General features: G+C 39.8%; 1 protein-coding gene across 2 annotated transcripts in view; it reads right to left on the bottom strand.

Annotated features, from left to right (window-relative positions):
* Positions 1-18,261, bottom strand: part of LOC103392791 (protein tweety homolog 2-like) — a 28,366-nt gene extending 10,105 nt beyond the window's left edge. The window contains exons 1-5 of one of the 2 annotated variants that reach the window (XM_025064760.1): positions 17,540-18,261; positions 13,239-13,411; positions 7,909-8,020; positions 2,860-3,080; positions 1,061-1,156 (exon numbers count right to left, since the gene is read on the bottom strand). In XM_025064760.1, the coding sequence (XP_024920528.1) occupies positions 1,061-1,156; positions 2,860-3,080; positions 7,909-8,020; positions 13,239-13,411; positions 17,540-17,668 (731 nt within the window). In that variant the 5' untranslated portion in view covers positions 17,669-18,261. The remainder of the gene's footprint in view (positions 1-1,060; positions 1,157-2,859; positions 3,081-7,908; positions 8,021-13,238; positions 13,412-17,539) is intronic. The other variant, XM_008329519.3, reaches the window with a different exon arrangement.
* Positions 18,262-23,440: the final 5,179 nt, after the last annotated feature.

Here is a 23,440-nt window from a genome sequence, read left to right on the forward strand (position 1 = left end):
ACTAGACTACAATAAGTCCAGAGCCTCTCTGTCCGATCCTGTCATCATTCATGGCAGACGTTAATATTCTCGCTGTCAATCTCTGTGAAGAGTCACTGAGAGTAAAACAATGACTCATGCTATGGTCTGCCAGTCTCCAGTTTTGTCTGAGCCACTAAGAGGAATCAATTTATGAAGCATTTTGGCATTCAGTCTGATGACACAGTGATTCCAATTATTATTTTTTTCGCTATTAACCGTGGATTAAGATGGAAGAGAGACAGACACTGGGTATGATGAGAGAGAGAGAGAGAGAGAGAGAGAGAGAGAGTATCTGTGTGAGGACGTAAATAGGTTGGTAAAGCTTTGCCACTCTCAACTGACTCCTCAGACCTTCTTGAAAGCATCGATAAGTAGCCTGAGAGCACTTAACAATTAGTTAAGGGAGCAGATTCATCCTGCTCAGGCGATCAATAGACATTAGTGAGGACCATCCAAACAGGAAGCAGAGAAGAGCCCTAAAAATCTTCTGCAAGTCCTGACCGACAGGCTACACTAACTATGACAGATTCAATAAGAAGTCTGGACTGTGGATTTGGACTGTCAACAGCTCTGGTTTTTTCTTTTCTCTCATATATTGCTCTAATAACAATTAACAAACGCGTCTCCTTTTAGGAGCAGGAAAATGGGTTTTGATGAAGTGAAGAGAGAAGATATTGATCGTCCACATCTGTGATATTTGTAACTGCAATACTATCTGTATTTCATTAGAGTGACCTGTTATGGAGCCAGTAAGACTGACTGCTGTATGGCTCATGACACACTTTAAAAAGTAGTCTCAGAAAATACAGTTCCCATTTACAGATGTCAATATGGCACTGCCGTCCAGATCATGAAGAAGACAATCACACAGCTCGGCTCTTATGAACAGACGGGGAAATGTTTTTCCAAACTTTGCAAAAATTAGTGTTCCCATAGTATTTGAAGTATTTTCTAGTTTTGTTTCTGGATTATGTAAGTGATTAAGTGAATAATCAAAGTAGTTAGTTTTATTTATTTTACAAACACTCAGAATACCTACATGATGATGAGCACCCGAGACTGCCTGGCCATCCCCAAGAACAAGGCCAAGCAGATAATCAGGTCCAGGATGAGCAGCAACAGATACGTCAGCCATCTAGAAGACAGGAAAATGAGCATAACAATGGTGATTGATCACCTTTCACTTGGAGACATCAGACTTATTATTCTCAAGTACGAGCCTGAGGAAGTGCTGCTCTGACATATGTTCCACAGCAGAGTGTGTGAGATCTGGGCGTGGTGTATATCAGCATTCCTGTCTCCTGGTTAGAGCCCATCTGTTTCAGGTAATTTTCAGCCTGTTGCCTTAATAATTCAACACCACAAATCCATTGACATTAATTTTTCAAGCTTTAAAAGTGTCCTTCACAGGAACGGCCTACACCCCGCCTGGATCTGATGTGTGTGTGTGTGTGTGAGTTTGTTTTCTCCCAGTCAGACACATGGGAATACTTACTGTTTGACTCACTCTTAACTTCACTTCATCCTTAGAGGATTGACAATTTGACAGCGATTACTAAAAACATTAACCTTCAGCCTGATGCTCCAACAACCAAAGACAGCGGGTGTAAACAGAGACTTGCTGTAATGTTCCTGCATCATTGTGGAAAACAGGTTTAACCCACATCACTGGAGAATATGATTCCTGGATTCCTCAAATACTTTACACCAGATATGCGCTTCTTCTGCACTTGACTTTATTTGTATGCTTCTCTAATGGCATGCTGACATTAGTCATTGGAAACTGAAAAGGGCAGAACGAACGTACAGTCATACTGGTAAACAGAGACGATGATGTCCCATAATACCACAGGGACGGCTGTAATACTTCCTCTTCATCAATAAGTCCCTGGCACGAGTCGTCCAGAACTCAACGCCTACATGAAATGTAATCACAGCCCAGGGGAAAAGGTACAGTATAAGAATAGTGGCAAATGTGGTCCAAAATAAGGTTTAGGTACAATAGCAGCGCTCTCAGGGCGGTTGTGGGAGAGTCTTTATGAATCTAATACCTGAGTATAAAAAGCTTTGGAGATTTTAAAACTGCATTGGTAAAGTTTTTGTTGCTTGACACTGGATATTTTGTACATTTGGTTTATGGAGACTTTTATGAAAATTATGAGCCATGTCAGGAAGCTAACTAGCTATCTTTAGCAATATCGAGATATATTTATTTAGCTTTTAAACCCAGTAATGTGATGAATTGATTTAGGTAACCACAATAAAACAAACAAACAAACAAAAACACCCATCACCTGTGAGGTTTAGGAGACAACTCTAGGAGACTAGGAGGTTTTTTTTCCAAACCAGTGACTTACTGTATGAAACCTAACCCTGTTGGTTTGAATCATTTTTGAAACCTTAGTACATCTGCTTTTCATAAAAAATCCCCCAAAATTCAAATATTTTTAAGGGAGAAACAGGAAATAAAACTCCCAAAGAACAATAGAGTCTTTGTGTCAACTCCTCTAATTCATTATTGACATTTGTGCTAACTGCACTATAAACTACAAGTAATAAAGCTGATGGATTTTTGGTCAGTATTCCGAAGAGGATACCAATAAAATCCCATCTGTTCCTTGTGTTCTCCTAATTCCCGTTCTTGTAAAGTAGAGAACTGGCTCCCAAAGGTGCGATTCCTCGGAATCTTAAGTCTGGTTGCTTAACGATTCCGCTCACAGGTTCCACAGACGCATTCATTTAATGACATCACACACATGCTCCCTGGTTTGGTTCACAGTGTTCACAGTGTGGCGTTGAGGAAGAAGTGTCAAGGAGAGCTGTTACAGCTCCGCCTACCTGTAATATTCCGCAAAGGCTATTTGGTCAGCGATGGCTGTCAAGTCCACGTTGGCTTTACTGACGTCTGGCAGGGCCGTTAGCTCTCGGACCACATTGTTTAACATCAGCTGCATGAAGCGCAGAGATTGGAGGTAGTCAGGTCTCGTAGAGAAGATCTCATCCAGCCGCAGCAGGTGCTGTTTAAGTCCAGTCTCCGCGTTGCCAACAGAACCCGAGACCTAAACGCACATGATATAAGGTCACTGAATTAAAGAAATAATAATAATAATTAAAAAAATAGATCATGGAATAGGTACATGAATAAATGAAGGAGGAATGAGAAATGATGCCAGAGTGAAAACAAGGTCAGAAGGAAAGAGGCACATGAATAAATATATATTAAAAACACTTTCCTGGAGGAAAAAAAAAGTACGTAGTGAGGGCAGAGAACCACGGCAGCATACCCTGGGGAATGGATTTATTTTTCCCTTTAACACCGAGTGTTTTATTTTGATAAACAATGTTAGAGTGGAATACTGATAGAAACACCAGGGAGACCTGTTATCATAGAGGTCTTTGATGGAGAGAGCAGAGTTAGACGAGGCGTGATGGAGAGAATACACTTTACTTTTTGGCGCGATCTAAAAACAATGTGATGCAGTAAAAGACTGTCGACCAAATAAATACCAGTCAGGGGCCAATCCTTAAGGGCTGGAATATTTTCCTCTTTTTTTTCCTTCAGTATATAATAGGGGAAAAACATTTATAACAATTGTATTAAAATTAAAAACAAAAAATTATTGACAAAATTCCTTCTACCATCACCTACGTCCTCCTCCAGATTCACTTCATTAACACTAGTCCAAGCTTCTTTACCTCTATATACCACATGTGAAATATTCTTGCCAGAAACTACAAACAACAAAGATTCAGTGCTCAATGACAGGCTATGATGCTGAGCAGGGGTGCAATCTTAGAGCAGCACCGAGCGGAGCTCTCTGGTCTGACTCTACCTGAGGGAGGCAACCCAATATTCTACTCAAAAAAAAAGAAAACAAAAAAGATTTTATTGTGTCTTCCAGGTGACACCAACCCCATGTGACACACTAACATTTTTCCATTAGATAAATGTGAAGGAGGCTCTTGGATGAAGAGGTGAAATATCTTCATGGAGTCAAGAACACCCAGCTGCCCCTCCACATAACTGCTTTGATGACATGATACAGACAACTGAGAACTTGTGTACTGTACTTTTTAAGAATACGAAAATGCAGGAAACAGTGATGAAGTGTCTTTGCTTTTTTAATAAAACTCTTTTAATAAAAACTCCTCTCAGACAGAGAACACTCGACTGTTCAGCTCGGATTATTCATCTTGAAATTAATTTCTAAAATCGTTTTATTCGCTATCTCTTTCCTGCATTACGAATGTAGAACGAATAAACTCATTAAACAGAGGTCCCGTAAAGTATTTAATAAAGGTCACAGTGAAACTGAGTTCTTCTTCTTCGTCCAGTTCTCAGTGTATTAATACTACTGTAAAAATCAGATTTGACTCACAAACCACTCATTAAACATCAACTATAAAAATGTGGTATTAAACACATTCTGGCAGGTTTTATAGTTCACCACTGAAGGAAGCTTGCTCAGTCATAGATATTATATAGATAATGGATGTTAATGTTACTAACACACCCAGCAGGTTGTGGTTGCAGAGTGAAGCTGCTATAAAAAGAAAGTGGTCCACAGTAAAAACAAGACTAAAATCCCACAACACTTTAATTATCCATCCTGTAGTTCAGTTCCAGGGAATGGGTTTATTCTGAAGAGCTGCAGCTCAAATGTGAGACACAGGTCAATGTTGAACAAAGCGTTTAAAAAAAGGGCAATACACAGAACTATATGGAATGTTCCTGCTACTGTTACACTGTGTTTTTGTAAATTCTAAAAATTGTATATAAGAAAAACCCCATATACAAGCACAACTCTGTGAATTTTGTTATTCAAAATAAACAGCAGTTTATTTCTCGCGGCGATGACAAATATCCACTAGCTAGAAAAGTGTGTAGGAGTTTGCGTTAATTCTGAACAGATGTTGTTTTCTACGTTCTAATTTGCCACAGTGTGACACTCAGTCCCACCTGCTTTATCATCATCTGTGTGTTACACCTCTCATTTCTCAAACACATTCAACCATTCTGAGTCCAACTGTTCGACCGCTCACTACAAAGAAACCCCCACATTCCTACTTCTACCAAGTTGTACTTCTTACTTTCTGCTCAACAAAGTACTTGTGTTCAAAGCCTGAAGGCTGCAGCCCAGCCCATCCTCCGCTCTAAGTCCCATGGGCTGCCCAGTGATTGCCGGTAAACTGCTCTCACTCCCCGCCTTTAGGTTCATCATCTCCCACTGCCGCCTGAATTTTATCTGCAGCCTGGCGTGTGTAAGTGTGAGAAATGGGTTCAATCGAGTCTCTGTTGTGTGTAATCTGCATTCCCTTCATCTGAACCGGCCTGTCTTCTTTTAAAGCAGATTAGAACTCACTTTTACTAACAGGATGTTAGACACGGTCGTTGAGTGACAACAACTGATTGGCCTACAGTGTGCTGATTCATGTAGAACTGAACTGGACTGAACTGGACTGAACTGGACTGAACTGGACTGAACTGGACCCTCTGTCACCTGACATTGTTTGCATTGTTGATTAATAATTCATCCATTGTTTCACTGAAACAGCATCTTTGATCAGGAGACACTGACGGACATTGAGTGAAGTTGACGTTCAGTACCGTCAATGTGTTTTCACAACCCGTTCATTGGGTCTAATAAGGGAGCAGCAGCAGAAACTTCAGCTGTATGTGACTTGATACAGACAACTAGCCGTGATCCAATGAGGAGTTTGTGTGAATCTGTGAATGTAGAAGACCTCTCCTATTGAGTTATTGAGAAAGTCTTGTTCCATCATTCCAACGTTCAATGACGTTGAAAATGAGTCTACAGAGCCGACGAATCAACGCTGCATGACAATAAACCCAGAAGATAGCCATGTTTACATTTGCCGGTTGTACAAATGCATTTTTTTGCCTATTACCTTTCCTGCATATAATTAACTGCCATGAAAGTTTTAAATTCCAGGCATGCATCAATTAGTATGCACTTCCGTTTCTCCTATTCAAAGCTGGGGGACAAATGGTCCTTCTCGTCAAAACATCCCCTCTGTGATACACGCTGATCCCTAGTAGAGTGTGAAAGTGCATATTTTATGAGGAGAAGATCCTCGACAAGCCTTCACAAGAGCCAAACTGCTTCTGGATGGTGAATCACAAACCTCACAGGAGCCTTGTGAAGCCCTGCCGCTCTTGTTGTTTGTTTATTTCCTGGAAAAAACCTACTAACAAGCAAATGCAACAAAGCAGACGTCTTTGAAGGTTTAAAGGAGAGTAAATATTAACAGCCAAAAGACAGGTAACGAACAGGAGAGAGGAACGAACACCATCAGAATCAGACGTCAGCTTCGTGGGACCAACACCTGGGCAAATCATCAACCGTGTTAGTGGAGTACATTACATCCTGCTCCGGTTTTACGAGTGAGAAAGCCTTTGTTCCCATGGGGATCATATATCTTTCTCATGCAGCCGTAGTATATTCCATCATGCTACAGTATCAAATCAATAACGCAGTACCGCAGAGAAAGTCAGCAGCTAGGATGTGAAATCATCTAATTTATTTCCTATACTGGATGGTGGAAAATGCAGTGCTGCAAACTTCTTGCCAGATTACTTGGGACCCCGAGATGAAACTAAAGCCATCGAAGAGTGGATCTGAAACAAATGCTGCAGCTTCGAGGGCATATTGTCTTCACGTCTTGTCGAGACTTTCTTCTGGAGGGGTATGTAGTCAACTGCGTGGTGATTTGTATGGCTGCACAACTGTACCGTAGTTTACTGACAGATACTGTGTAGTATTTCAGCAAATGAAATTTTCTGAATAGATGAACAGAACAGAGGTAGGTGGATCTGCGGTTGTTTGAAAACGAAGCAGTGAAGTACTTTGCCTCTATGCGAGTCATGTGTATTATTCTGTTACAGTACACGTACATTCTGATATGCAGGACACTGTATTTGCTGTGTGACATGAAATATGATATGACCAAAGACACACACACACACACGAAGAAGGCTCAGAGTGAAGGCCAGTCGAGCAGTCAAGCCTCCATTAACGTTCTGCTGATGTAAGTCAATCCTCCTCTTCCTCACTGTGTTTACTGTAACGTTCTCTACCCCCAACCCTCACCCTTACCTCTTATATCTTTCCTGAATACAGGTCAGAGGATTCAGGGGAAATACCTTCCATCAACCCACCACCCTTCATCTTAATTCCTTTACACAATAATGAAAATATGGATCCAGACCTTCCTCACGCTGGGATGCTTCTCTGGAACAGGACACACCCCATTAATAAAGGAGGAGCCGTGGAGTCCAACGGCTGTAAATCAATGATTCCAAGTAGACTGAGACAATAAGCCATGAAAACAGTAGGCTTTGTTCCATCATGGCTAATAAAATATGTTAGTAATTGAAAAGAAGACACACTGTAAGACGTATGAGGCGAGCAGTTATTCACATTGAAATGAGTCTTCATAAGTCTCACATCTCTGACACTTTTATTGCCCCGTCAGCTCGCAGTGATTCAACTGTTAAATTGCTACTGTAATATAATGTAAGACCACTTTAGTCACTGCATTCAGGCTCCGCTGTACAACCTGTACCTTAAAAGCAAAGTAAAAGTGTCAGCGTCATGTCCCTGTCTTGTGCCATCTCCGTCTTTAACACCAAATTCAGGACCAAAAAAACATTTGATGTCATGACAACACCATATGATTTATGTCTAATTTCACAGGTTTATATTCAGTCAATCTGCAAATAAATACAGTAAAATACTCAGATTATCACACAGTTATTTTAAATGTGCCATGTAATAAACTTCCCTTGAATTTTGATTTACTTTTGTAAAGACTGCAGGCCTGAACCCATATTCTCACATGTGGAGCTTGGCATTTGTCTCTCACCATATTATTGATGCCCCCTATTGTTTGATTGGCTCCGTAGAGTGAGTAGGTCAGCTGATAAACCCCATCGTTGGTCTCACTGTTTCCATAGAAACCCACTCCAACAGCAGAACTGTGGAAAAAAAGAGGAAAATATTTATGAAAAATAAAAGTAATACATAAGATGTTTGTCTTATTACGCTGCTACTCATTGGTTATGGAGCCTGTGATGACATTCAAAGTGATAAACACCAGGGAAGCATATTTTCCTAAAGGATAGGCCTTTGGGAAGAAATGGCTTCATAGTGTCTTTATATTATTTTATTGTATTATTTCAGTTTATATACTTGAAAATGCCATTGAAAAATTACATTGTACTAATAGTTACAGGAATGTATATGTTTCATACAGTATATGAAGGCAAGCATTTCAAACTTTAATATTTTGCACGTTCAAATTGGTTTTCTCATTCTTGGCTAAATCCACATTAGAATTCAGCTCGGCATCAGAAAATGGCATCAGAGAGGGACACAGAGAATTCCCATTTCCCACCTTTCTGCAGCTTTTTGTGGCTGTGTCTGAGCTGCTGTAATAGAGAGGATTAGTGTCCTAACTCCCAGAGTCACTGTGCCCTCAGTGCTTACAGGCTTAGCTGACATGAGCAGTGTCACCGCTTTCATTAGGTATAATTACAGTATGCAACTCTACACACGGGTCAGCGGTTAGTGACATCCTGAGGGAATGTTTGACTCACCTGCAGAAGACAGATTATAATCATGATTTAGATAGCAAAAATCTAAGGGTGCCATATTATGGGCTGTTGGCTGAGGACATTTTCTAGCGTAATATAATTATTTTTTTTGTCAGGATTACACTGGCTCCTCTGTGGTTCAACCCGTCTCCGCAGTGAGTCTGTGTGACAAAAGACAGAACATATGCTCAGCAATTTTTTTTCATTTAACACATGATACGGTACCAGCGCGCGAGCTGTGTCATTCAAAGACTGTGTATAACAAATGGACCTGGGTTCCCATTTTTTTTTAGGAGCCACTTTTTTGACAGTTTTGAAATGGATTTTTCACACTTGTCTTTAAGTCAAGAAAAGTTTTCTGGCTTTATACTTTCATAAAACTGAAAGAACACTGACAAGGAACATGCAGGCCATGATTGTATATGTCACCATATGTTTGACCACACAAATGTATTAGGGCTAAAGACATGTAAAGTATGCATTGATGATGATATACATCGCTAACTGTGCTATGTTAGCATGGTTCCTATTTGGATTTCCAATTGATCGGTTAATGAATTTATTGGTAAATGTTTAATGAAATACAACTTGAGTTATCTACCTAGGTGTCAGTTTCAAGAGTGGACGGCTAAATCTGTTTGTTATAAATCTTTACATGCGCAGCTTTACGCTAACAGCTCCCTGGGTATGTAAACATCAAGACGGCCATTTTGACTCTAAGGCTGTTTTTCCCTTTTCAATCACAGCAAACAAAGAAAAAAAGAGCAGTCGCAGAAGACCAAACAAAATAATATAAATACCATAAAAACCATGTACGATAAATTGTTACGGCTGTAAAATTAATTGATTCACTTAGTTAAAGAAGACTGAAGAGTTTTGTTTTATGTCTCTAAGGAAATTAGTGTTGCAGTGGTATCTGCAGCAGCCTGGACAATGAGCTCTTCATTAACCCTGTGGCAAACCAAGTGACACATCAGTGACAATAAAGAGCCACTAATGATGCAGCAACAAAACGGTAATGACACCATCACGGGGCAGCGCAGCCTCGGGAGAATCATTAGTGTTTTTCTCCCCGCAGCAGCGCGAGGCATTAAAAGGAACCTTCACAATAAAGAATAGGACTCATGCATATGTACTACACTTCAGGTTATGTAGTGTTTCTGTCCCGCCTGTGATAGATGACGCCACAGCGCACTGTAAGAGAACTGTACTTTAGGATTCAGCATTCAGTAAGTGAGCCCAGCTGAAAAATGGTCGCATCGGAATAGAAAAAGGAAAACAGTAATGACAAATAAACACCTTGATTTTAGGAGCCAGAAGTGTGCTGCTGTGATATAAGAGTAAACAGAGAGCGGTGCGTGGAGGTAATGTTTGTTTTTTATCTTTAAAATAAAGTTATTCAATTTACTCCCCAGAGATCGGGGATGTATCCGCAGCAGTGCAGTATATCTCTGATGTTTTTGTTTTGCTTGAGTTCCACAGTAAAACTCAAAGGTGCTGAATGTCTGGAGAAATTTACCTGATGAAAAATTAATAAAGCAACAAAACGTCATCTCCGAACCGCTAAATCTCAATGTAGACTACATATTAGAAATGGACAATGTGATGGTGTTGCAAATATGAAGTCTTTGAAGTGCAACTTCATCAGTTTTAGCAGCATCAACATGAAACTTGAAGATTAAAATGAATTACAATGAAGTTGCATTGCATATGTTTAAAATGTCAATGCATTCCGCATATTCATGTTTATCAGTATGAAAATGTTGTTAGCAACAGTATGATAATAAAAATATGTAATATTTTCATTAAAAATGTCAAGTCATAGACAGACAGTTTCACTTCCTAAATGTAATGAAATATAATGACCTTATAGTTTCACTTCTAACTAGGCGTGTTTAGTTGAAAAAAAAAAAAGGAATTGGAGAAAGATGTACACAGTTTTTATAGCTATCTGTTGCCACCTTGTGGAATAGTGTTTATTTTGCCTGTCACTGTCGCAAAGTCCAATAATTTGCAGTATTTTTCAGAATAATTACCCCTGGTGTACCAGATGATCTCTCATGGTGTGCTCTGGTATAGTGCACAATAAAGAAGCATTTCCTATTTTGAACAGACTAATCTGTTTGTGGTGCTGAGCCATAAGTTGTCCAGCTGTCACCAAGGATGGACACATTCTGCCATATGAAACCAATTTACCAATGAATTCATTTAGTACTTCAAAAGAACGTTCAATATCCTTTTGGCCCGTTTCAAATCATGAGAGCCAGGCTATTTTGGAGCCTGTCCCTGCTGGCCAACAGTGGTATTTTGTTTAAAACTGCATTTTTAGGAGGCATGATGTTGGTCATTTATACACTGTGCGGCTCCAAACGCTCCTTGGAAGCGACAGTTACGACACCATCTGCGATTTCAAACAAAATCTAAAAACTGAACTGAACATAATCTAGGGCAAACATTAACAATGGAGTACAATGTCGCACAAGAGAATGTTACTTTTTAATATTCTACTCTCTGGCTTCTTCCTTTTCTGCTCCTCTTCTTTGCTCACATTAGCCATACACCTCAAAGTTACAGAAATACAGTGTTTGACAAGTAGTACATCATTTAAAGACACCTGGAAACCCAAAGGTTAAAGATGTCCAAATTAATACCTTTCCACTTTCAAATAGTCTTTTGGGTAAACGTTCTTGTGGAGAGGAACCTTTACCAGTGTTTCAAGCTACTGAACAGTAGACAGACCTTAACTTTGCACTAATTCATTGTACAACTCATTTAACTGAATGCCGTGTGTGGCATTTTACCCGTCGACCCGTGCCTAAAGGTTCGCTGCAACAGCTCTTCGGAGAGAGATGAGCACTGAAACCAGAGTCCTGAACACACAGCTCCTTTCTTTTAAACGGTATCATGCTCAGTCACTTAGCATCACAACAGATCTTCTGTGCCGCAGCTGTAGCTTAGCAGGGAGACAGTGAAGCTAACAGAGTTAAAAGGCAACGCTTGTCACAAGTTCAAGCAGAACATAACGCAAATCAAATCAAGCTTTTCAGAAAGACCCGATTGTTGTCGCTCACTTTTTAAAGAACAATTTTTTTTCTCAATGTATTGGAGTTACATATTTAAATTTTAACTGGGGGAGGGGGTGTTGTTTTGTGACAATCCACATGCACACAAAGTAAAGCATACAAAAGTTTGAGTCTATCTTGTTCATTATTTAAAATACAAACTCATACATGATGGAAGACAGTTGACAGTGAAAACAGACATCTAAAAATCTTCAAGTCAAGGTTTCCTGTTTTCTTTTTTTGGACAATTCTTACTCAAATTGCAACACTGACACACACTTCTTGATAAATATTTTTTTGTGGTCAACGTTGAAGGAACACAGTGTTGATTTGATGCCAATGATGCCAATGATCCAAATATGGAACATAATGTACTGTTGAGCACAAACACTGAGATACCGGTCACTGTTACCGATGCTGTTGAATGCATCTAGACTTTTTACCATGTCATGCTTTACTGTGTTTTTTCCTCTAAATGTGCAAGTAAGAAACGTTTTCAGTTTTATTTACTTAATTTTTTCTAAACCAGTAGAAACACCACTTCTTCTGGTAATTGTTCAAGACATCCTTACAGTATGTATGACTAAATACCAAACAGAAGAGTCTGTTCACCTGAGTGACACAACAACAGCACTGACATCATACAGGAGCGAGTCAGTATTCAGCCCACAAAGCCACACACACAATCACTTCAGGAGAGCGAAGGCAATTGTCTCCACAATCTGTATTTCAGTCACAGTACCAGTCCAATGAGACTTTGTCGTGAGGGTTTTTTTTTTTGTTTTTTTGGTCTGGCTTTAGTGAACAACTGTCTCTTGTTGATAAATGAGCAGCAATATTGCCCAAGTAAATGGTACCAAAAGATTGATCAGTTTGATCACTGAAGGTGTTCTCTCTCAGCTGCATGTGTTAACTGCTGTGTTACCCCCTCCCCCACCCTACCCCAAGGCTGGACGGGTTGAGAATAGGTGGTCGTGAACTAAAATAGGTGGTCGTGAACTAAAACTGTTGAGTCTTGTTTTTGTTGACCAACAACAATAACAAATCGAATGGTTGGGAATCTAAGCTGTTTAGCTGGAGAAATTATCTACAGTGGACTTTCATAGAGAGGTCGGCGTCATCAGCAAAGATGTTGATGATTCATTGAGTCTTCTCGTTTACACCCAGCTGTCATACAGTCCCTGTTACCAGGAGAGGTTTCTACGTCCAAAACCAGTTTTTTTCATGTACTTGTTCTCAATTACACTTTTATTGATTAACTTTTGTCAGTGCTCTGTCTGCTCTGAGGTCAGTGATATTATTGCTATTTCAGGGCATGATCTGAAATATGGGACCGTGCGATGGCGCAGTGGTACAATGTTTAGATGGTTCCTGGTTTGATCCCCTGGCTGTAACTTGGGTTTTCCTCGATGGAGTTTTTCCCACGTGCATGGCCGGTAATTTATCATTTTAATTCTCTAATTCAATAATCAGAACATGATGAATGGATAAGTGTGAGGAGAACATGTTGTCTCCGGCAGTCAGTCATCTCCACTCACCATATGATGAGGCCAGCGGCCACAGCTGTCCAGGTGATGCAGCGGTTATTAGGTCTCTTAGTTTCCTCATCTATGTCCTTGTGGCAGCAGCACAGACAGATTAGGTAAACCGTCAGGATTAGGAGGCTGAGGCCGAGACCCACTGCACCAACGCAGGCTAGAATTATCACTGACTGAGGAGAAAAGAGAACATACAAAAAGACAATTAGTAAAAATGATAATTAAAAGGCACGTGTTTTGTTCAATAAAAATCAACTTGTCTTGTCGAAAAAAACTTAGATTGATGTTTGATGTAACTTTTACATTTACATTTTTCACAGCACATCAGCTCCACAGAACATAGGAGTCTTAGCCTATTTAGTGCCTTGGGCCAATTAGACCCGGCCTACAACGCATCAAACAAGATAAAAATAGTGCGAGTGCATATGACTCAACAGGAAATGGGTAACGGAAAACTGAAATCCTGTTACTTTTTTTTTCATCTTGTTATGTCTGACAACCTTGTGACAGTAATGACCCAATAACAACTAAAAACATCTTAACAATTTCAACAATCATATGTTTAATTATTATTTATTACTGTACCCTACGTAAATGTCATCTGTCAAAAATGATTCATACCATGGGTAATTTCTGATGTTTAAAAGAACATCTTTATGTATTATAATTATAATGTATTATAAAATATATGATTCAACTGCTGAGGTACTCTTACTCCTACTCTTATATTTCTTGCCTGTCATCCTTCCTGAAAATCTACACAGTCCTGAAAATCATTTTAAAGCTGAGCAGTATACAGTATCGGTAGAGTAACAGTAAAACTGCAGTACAGTATGCTGCTACACCAAAGACAGAGAGGAAAATCATCCAGATCACAGTTGTGGAAATGTTGACTCAGAAGCAGCTGGAGTTGTGGTTCTGTTGAGTGTGTTTCCTCTTTTATCCAAGAGATTTATTTGTCGTTCCAATGGTCAATTCAGCCGCTCTGAAGAAGCCACTTGGACCAGCTGTCCAGACATCCTACCCACAACTAGAAAAAGTGCAGCTGCCTGTGAGTAACAACAACAGTTGGAGAACAGAATGGTGATTGGGGGGGGGGGGGGGGGCAGACAGCCTGAAGACCACCGGCCAAGAGGGATTTTCCTGCCAAGTGACAACTTGGGCTGTGGCTCAGAGGAAAACAGAAATGAGCTGTGGCTGCTGGTGGGGAGCGTCATGTGACTCAATGGCTTTCATTTGGTCTTGTGATTTCTGAGTGAACAAAATATTTAAAGCCTGGAGGATTGAGAGCCACAGCAGAGCCCTGACAGTGATGTAGAGGAGAATGCTGCATTTAAACAGACCCAACAATATTTACATGTTTAGATATGTGATGACGGATCTCTGGGTTCTGACTGAACAGAAGAAAATAAAAAATAAAAATCAACTGGCCTATTTTATAAAGTAGACAAAAATAACAATGTCATGTTTTTATTAAACACTTTCCTGGGGTGAACGTCTTGTTGACAACAACTTCTTTAGAGATTTTTTTTTAACAGGACTGTCATGTGATAAATGCTAAGGGCTAGTTTCTTACGTGTGGTATTCAAATTGGGACACAAATATCCAGACTTGAACATTCATCACATCACATTGTCAGTTCATACTCAGGACATGTGTGTGCTTCTGGATATAGTACGGTCCAATTATGCAACACAAGGTGTGAAGTGGTTTGTGTTGTTGTTTACGAGCACGGAGATTTTTGCTGTTGATGCCGTTTTAATGTTTAAAAGTATCTTAAAGGGAACATTTATAAACACGAGTCATAACCAACAATGTTTGCTTATTATTACCAAAACAACCCAAGACATTAGTTAGTTCAAAATAAAGCTGTAAAGTGTGGAATAATGGAGCACTTCTTTTTTAAAGGATGGTCTAATGGCATGGAGAACATACTGCGGCGGTAACTCGATTCACATCTACTGTGAATACCAAGTGTAACTTCAACAGTGGTTGGGGGTTGAAGCTAATTTGACCACTAACAAGATTATTTAACCTGGTTTCATTTTTACGCTTCACACTTTTGGATGCATCACTTAATGCTTTTAATTCCCCAGTCTATATGGCGTGCCCAGGCTTAATTACACTGGGGACGTGCACACACTGAAAAAAGGGTGTTAAAGGTAATTTGGTCAATGTGTTATCACAGTGTTAACTTCAACAAACCTAATTATTACATTCACTTGCAGTTAAAGGAGCCCCCTGACCCCCCCCCCCCCCCCAGGAGACACACGGTGCACAGGGACACACTGCCATGTAAACAACTGTGGCCAAACCCCTGACCTCAATGACCTGACGGAGGACGACGAGTGTACGGTAGCTAATGATGATGAAGATACACACTGATATCAATGCAGTACAAAAAAAAAGTTCAAAAGGTGCAGCACACGTTTATTTTTACTGAAGTGATGTTGCACTGCAGTGATAAGCACTGATTTAACACGTTAATCTCGGGGTTTGTACGGTGTGTCTGACGTGTGGAGTAAAACTGCTGCTCATGGACGGTCGTATCAGCACCTGTTTAGATTTCCTGTCACTGCAGCCCAGTTAAAACCCTTTCATAAGCAGAATGCTGCGAGATCAACTCTAATCAACATCCTCTAATTTTCCACTCCACTGTGTCGTAATTAGACATGAAGCCACTTCAATTTCCAGCAGCCGCATACCAGCGGGCCACTGCATGGGGGAGGGGGGTGGGGGGGCAAAGAAGGGAAAACAGCTACAGCGGTGTAAAGTGTTATCTGACTGGTAAGGTCACTGACCTTCCATTTTCCCTAAAACCTCAGTCTACAGACCTGTGACTCAGTACAAGTCCAATTCAATAACTGAGACACTGTGTTTGGTGCAGTCCTGAGCTCCTCTGTTTCTCTCAGCACATCAGCATATCCCATGAAACACATGAGTTGTTTACAGTGTTTCAGTGTTAGTGGTCCTTCACTCTGACATCTACAGCAGGTACTGTACACGTCAACCCTACAAGGTTACGTGGGTAAAAAGTCAGTTTCATCAAAGCAGCTTTGTGGGCCACATCAGTTGTCTTTGTCCATAGTGGGCTATGCAGAGTGGGCCATCAGAGGATCTAAGGACAGAACCACACAGGTCTAAATCTGTCAGGGAACATGATCTTCTCAAACTTTCTTAAAGAGCCGGTGACATTCCGCTGGGATTTGATGGATTTCTGTACTTTAAAAGTGAGGCCCATCAGAGCGGGGATGTCAATCATGAAGACAGCTTTAGTCAGACATGACCTGGGGAAAAAGGACGGCGCAGTTCCACTTCATTATGCATGTGGACACACACACACAAAGGCATACACACACATGCATGAGAAAACTCAAACGTTAGCGGCAGGAGCGTTGTTGTTGTTGTTGTTTTCAAAGACATAAATGCAACTTCCACAACTTATGGCATGAAATAAAGGCAACATTCCAGCGTTATTGGGTGATAAAACAATATGAAACGATTACAGCATTATACTCCTCAAAAGCCGGATAACGATTGGGTGTAATTGATCTATAGATAACGTGATGCACAGACACACTCTGAGGAGGACATATATTTGCTTTGGATGTTTTTACCCAGATCTGACAAATGTTTCACTGTTTGTGAACATCAATATTTTCAAAACCTGTCAACGACATGTTTCTTTAACGTTCACTCAGGAGGAGGAATCAATATTTAATTAACTTTAATTATAAATATTGACTAAGTGGACAATTTGTCCTCGACTACTTTGTGAAAAACTATTTTACCCTGAGAACATTTTATAAAATACTTGGTCTTTACTTTTATCCTGGTTCAATATACAATTATTTGATTGTTTTTAAATTATTTTAAATTTAGAGCTCAAAATGTGGAACATCGCATCTAAAAGTAACTGTTGTTTCCCCCAAATCTACAAAGAATACACACACGTGTGAAGGAATTGTTTACCAGCTGTAAAACAGGACAGGCCGAGTTAATACAGGTCATGTGTCATCATGTGAGAACTCCAGTACAGTATTGCATCTGACCCCTGACAGGCGCACTAACACTTGCTGCCGTTAGGGGCGCTGCACTGATGCTTTGCAGTTAGGAAACAGCTGGGATAAAGCGCTTCCATCGCTGAGCACAGCGGTGTGTTTGAAACAAAGTTGTACATTTGACCACGTCGTTTGACGTTGAGTCTCTAAAACCAGTGGGCGATACCAGCGGCGCGCGCTTCTCCCCGCGACACTCTCCGGAAACTACGTGCGCTTTTACGCACAGCCACAGTTACCAACCTGCTGATAACTCGCCTCCTCCGGTTTGAAAGTGTTGTCCGTCGACTGGAGTAAGAAAGTGAAGTGTGGGAAATTGTGTAACCAGTATGTCCACCATGGAGGAACATAATCGAGTCTTGCAGTGGCCATCACTGCCTGGAAAATCCAAACCACGGACAGCGGCGCCTTAGACCTTGAGCGCTGGAATATTCCCAAAGTTTTTATAAAAGAAAAAAAAAAATATATAGATACAATCGCGACTGTGACTGTGCCGACGGACTAAAATGAAAAAGTTATTCTTTTGCCATGACACCCTCAGTACAAGGCCGACTTCTACAACTCCTCACTGCGGTTCCCATAGCTGTGCGTAAAGTGCTGAGCTGTGCCACTAATGAAAACTCCACAGCTCCACTCAGGGGCCGAGCATTTAGAACCCAGACACGGGATCGGATGACGACATGCACCTTCCTCCTTTAACAAAGAGGGCGTGACGAGCACTTCCCAGTCAAGAGGCTGAGAAAAGCATCATTGATGCAGCAGGGAATCTACAACTTTTTACATCCGCAGGTTCTAGCGGGTTCCACCAATGGTTATTGATGCAAGAAAAGTTCAACATGAGATGTAATTTAAACTGTGTTCGTGGTCTGTTATTAGTTTTTTTTTAATTTAATTTATACCTGTTTGTATTTTTACTGCCTCTGTTTCATTGTCCTATGTTTTTATCAATGCTTTTAGACAGATTACTTTTTTAATCTTGTGTCTTTTATTTTATTTTTGTTGTTTTTACAGCCTTTGCTGTAACTTGGCAGATTTCCATGCGTGTAACTTGTACACACACACATATATATATATATACACATATACATATACATATATATATACACACACACAAACACTAATATTAAAGAGTTCCTCTCAGGTTTAGGCTAAGACAGAGCCTGACAAACACTAGTGAGCAACAAAACGAACATTGTGCCAGCATGTTTATCAGGCCACAGGAAGGGTAACAACTAGGTTCGCTAGTTTTGGTGTGGTAGATAACACTCCACTTCATTTACAGTATGTGAAGTAAAAGCTGATGTACTGCTACTCTGTACTGTAAAGGTGAAGAAAGTGAGAAAATCTTTTTTCCCCTCTTTTCTGCATAGCAGTGCAGCCATTTTTAAATCATCAGACATCCTCATTTTGGTGCATAAGTCTCTCTCTCTCTCTCTCTCTCTCTCTCTGTGTGTGTGTGTGTGTGTGTGTTTCTTTCTCCAAGGACACGCAGAGTTTTTGACGACACAATAAAAGTGAGTCACATTAAAAGCACCGAATCTGGCCTTGTATAAGCAGAGGCGAGTTCAGTGTAGTATTTATGACTTGTGCTGTTAATGTCTGACCTCTTGTGGACAATGAGGCACACTGAGGTGAACCGTAATGAGCACAGTAATGAGATGCTGCTCAATGACGAGTCTGATTTTACTGGCAGTGCAGGGATGAAAGTTTACATCTGTATCAGAATCTCAGGATTTGGTTGAATGGTGAAGAAGAATCTTTTCAACAGGAAATGGTGGTTTAATTAATTATTTGAAAAACATTATTTTACTATGGATCATAACATTAAATAATATTTATAAAAATATAAAATATTTCATGTCAATGTTTAACCTTAATAAATTGGAAATAGAAAACTGCCAATTTTAATCAGGAGAAAAATATATTAATACCTTGGAGAAATCTATGTTTCTGTTTCAGTACTTTTTCATTTTCACAACCCATAATTTGGGGGCATACTTTGCTTACTATCCATTTTAATTTGAGGAGTCACCAGAGCGATCATTAGCATAGTGATTTGGCAGCGTTTATGCAGCAGATGTCCTTCCTGATGCAACCCCTCGTCTGTACTGTTTCCACAAAAACATCTTGGAGGCCAGATAACAGTGCATTCACAGTGAACGAGAAAGGATTGGTTTGTGTTGCAACAATCAGCCAACAGGTGCTGCAGGATCATATCTGTGCAGTTTTCCTGTCCAACGCACGTCTGAGCAAATCCTGGGGGTCTGTGTACGGGCTGGGAAAGAAAGGAAGGCAAACTGTCAGTTTCTTCTCCAAGAAAAACCCCCACTGAAGTCAGAGGATTTTTCATCTAAGTGGAAACACTAAAAGAATGGAAAACTGTCATGAGTGAATGCAAAACCTCACGTAGGAGCAGATACAGTACAACTGGGATAGGTTCACTTTCCTAAAGTCAATCTGGATAACAGCTCGTGATTGGTTGGTGGAAATAAAATTCTTTATTACTATTATACAACATTACATTTGTGGTCACAGAAGACATTTGTATTGTGTACTCTCTCTACCTGTATGTCCTGTAGGAACGCATTTTAAACCTCAAACTGGTCCTGGGGCCATATTTTTGTTCCACTTAAACAAAGGCCGATCATTTAAAAGTTTCAAACACGATAAACACAAGAGAGCAATTTGCGAAGAATTTTGATTTTTGACACTTTGGTGTCATTAAGAATGTGTGCATTTACTGAACTCTACTGTATTGTACTGCACTAAGCCTGACATCTCAGCCTTACAGTACACACTGTACTCTGCAGCAGTGTGTACCTCAGCTGATAGTCCTCATACTGTACATTAGAACAGAAATGTCATGTTAATAGTCTAAGACTTAAAAAGTACAGGGAGGTTGACGTTAATTACAGCGCTCTAATGAACAGGTTAATTTCATTGTGTCTTGTTAGTTATAAATACATACCGTAGCCACCAGTGCGGCAGCTAACGCACCTCACCAGGCTCTGACTCATGATGTCTCTGTGTCTGCTGTTTCCAGGCTCTATTTATAACTGACAATAAATAGGAAACGAGTCCAAGCCTAGTGACTGGACTTTTATTTTCATGTCAATAAATAGGAAACGAGTCCAAGCCTACGGGTAGTGACTGGACTTTTATTTTCATGCTAAAGTTTTCCAAGGTTTTTTTTCAGTCCTTATAATTACTCTTCCTCCAGTCTAATTAATTCTGTTCACACCAATTCACACATTTCAGTCACTATTTTTATACCTGCCGCCTATTAGTGTACATGGCATCACACGTTAGATTAAAAAGTGACGTAAACCATGGAGTATTAGACCCCTACAGTTTGTCGATGAAAGTGCAAATCTATACTTTTGTCCTGGGTGACCTGAATGCGTCACCGAGTTGATGTGGATTCAGCAGCGTCCTAATTGAATCAGTTCGTGTCTCATTTCAAAAGTACTAAAACAGATGTTTTCATTTCATAAGCGGTCCCAGGTTGATCAACAGCTTTGACGGCGCTTTGAGGTGTTTTATCTTTATCAAACACCGAGCTGTGTTTCATGTGATCTGTTTTTTTTAAATCCTATCAAATAAACTGTTTTAAAGTCAGATCAAATTCTCACGATTTTTATCAACACTTCAATGTAAAACCTGTTAAATACTGAGTCTTTTCAACATCCTTTCATCTAACACCATCTGACTCTTTTTCTTTTGCCGAAACTGGAAGAAACTTTGAGAAGAACTTAAATTTTAGTCCTGAGATGAGACAAAGAACATCCCCCAGAATTCTACACAGAAGGAACTCTCTGACAGCAATCAGATGCTACAGAAAAGTGCTAAGACACAAATGGAAGAACTGTAGAGAAATAACCTTATTCATTTTATAAATAAAGTATATCAAGATTTGTCTTGGAACTTTTTGACTTCAACGCACTAACACTATATAGATTTGTCTTGGAACTTTTTGACTTTAACACACTATAAATATAAATATTTAACACACTATAAATATAAATATTGAAAAGTACAGCAGTCTAAACAAGTTCAATTGTTTTTTGTCTTATTCTCAATTAATCAGGTCAGGCATTGTAACGAGAAATTTACTAAAAAAAGCAGCTCAAGAGCAAAACTGAATCATTATTGATATCTGTTTGGATCATTGGCACAAGGGGTTATGGGCCAGGGGTGGCCCCTCAACCAGGAGTTTGAGCACCTTGCATTAGAAGGTTAGCAGAGGCATTTAAGCACTGGTTAAAAAATGACATCATTGCTGCACCAGCAGCTGCATTTACCCAAACTCATAGGTTGTTTTCGGTCAATTTTTAAACTTTAAATTAAAATTTGGTTGATTTTAGGAATAAAAAATGGTCACACCAAACTGTCCACTGTAGAACCAACCACTGTGTGACATCCTAACTCACCTGTTCTGATGATTATCTTCAACTCCGGCAGCTCATCCTTACTCAGTCTCAGTGACTCACTGCACTGAGCTGAGCTCATCAGCCACGTGATTGGCTGATGAGATAGTACTGGCAGGTGTGCCCACTAAAATGTTTGATTAGTGCCTCACACGTCTGTCCTTGATAAACACCATTATTTTTATTTTGTATTTGGGACTCACTGTGAGGTCATCTGTCTTTGTTAAAATATTTAATAATTATGTATTCTTTTTTATTTATTTATTTTAGTTTTACAACAGTTTTGTTTGTACTCATCTATAAGTACTGTGTAGGATTTTTCAGCACGTTGTGAAACATTTTTATTCCCGGCGTGCTGGAGAACATATGGCACCCATCAGTTATGATTAAAAAACAAACTGTGTGTTTAGTTCTTCTACTGTGGGCTCTGGTCAAAACACAGTGATCCAATAGGGTTGCCAGAAAAGGGGGGAAAAGAAAAGCACTGTTTATTGGCTGTGATTGATTGTTTATTGTGTTTATTGTGCCAATAGACATGGATATTAAACATTTTTCAACTGATTATTGCACAGTGCACCCCTGTCGGAATCACGATTAAACAAGGTGAGTCAAAAAGTCCTAAGACAACCGTAAAAGAAAGTTTATTTATTTTTGTCAACCTTTGAGCTGTGTTACATTTTATTTCTTCACTCAAAATCGGACAGTTTTAAATCAAATTCTTAACCAAACTAATAAAAATATATTTAAAATGATTGAATTTTTGCAACAGGTTGTGTTTCGAGCTCCATTTGTATTTCTTTTTTCCAAAACTGACAAAACTTGATTTCATCTCTTAATTGAGGCAAAAAAAGCAGGTTGTGACCATAAATGTATACTGACTATATTTTTCCAGTTTTAATACTGGAAGAAAACAGTTGCATTGGTCAGGTAGACGGTGAAATAAAATATGATAAATGCCATTTGTTTTGAAGATATTTTTCTTCATCGACTACAGAGAAAATCCCTTGGAGCCTAAAGCCTGTTGGAACGTTGTACACATTTGGATTCCTCCACGTTGCTCCACCTGGGTGAGAGAGTCCAGAAAGTCTGCTTGGAGTCTGAAGTCAGTGACACTTTAAATTAACAGCATGAATATGGATTTTCCTTTTGACTGTGCTCTGCATTTACAAGGAGCTAGATTTTTTTTTTTTTTTTTTGCAAGAAGACTGGTGATTGCATTGCCAATCACTCATTGTTTGAGGCAAAGAGGCAAACTCGGGGGGGAAACACAGACATGAGCACTCTCTCTCTCTCTCTCTCTCTCTCTCTCTAATCCTTATCAGTGCTAACTGGCTGCCGTTCCTTTATTCCACTCTTCCTGATGCAGATAAAACTGGTCCCATCCAGAAATTACATCTTGAGAATTTGAACCGACAGTGACATGTGGTCATGAGCGATGTTGAGCTGTAAAGTCAGAGTTATCTGCATATTTGTTGTTATAGACAAGAACAAGTGAGACCAGAACTGCCTCCGCAAACAAGGAACAAGAAACAAGGAAGCTGAGCCATTAGGTGGCAGCCCAGCACTTCACTGCTCAGGCAGGGAGTCTTCTGCTCCCACTGAGTCCAGCGCTGCCCTCTGGTCGTGCCTGTGAAGAAGGTAATTTGAAGCTGTCACTGCAGAGAGCGTCTTTGTGCATAACACTGTCCATAAAATGAGATGTAACAGTAATGAAGTG

The sequence above is a fragment of the Cynoglossus semilaevis genome, chromosome 17, assembly GCF_000523025.1.
Source record: "Cynoglossus semilaevis isolate Cse_v1.0 chromosome 17, Cse_v1.0, whole genome shotgun sequence".
Taxonomy (NCBI): domain Eukaryota; kingdom Metazoa; phylum Chordata; class Actinopteri; order Pleuronectiformes; family Cynoglossidae; genus Cynoglossus; species Cynoglossus semilaevis.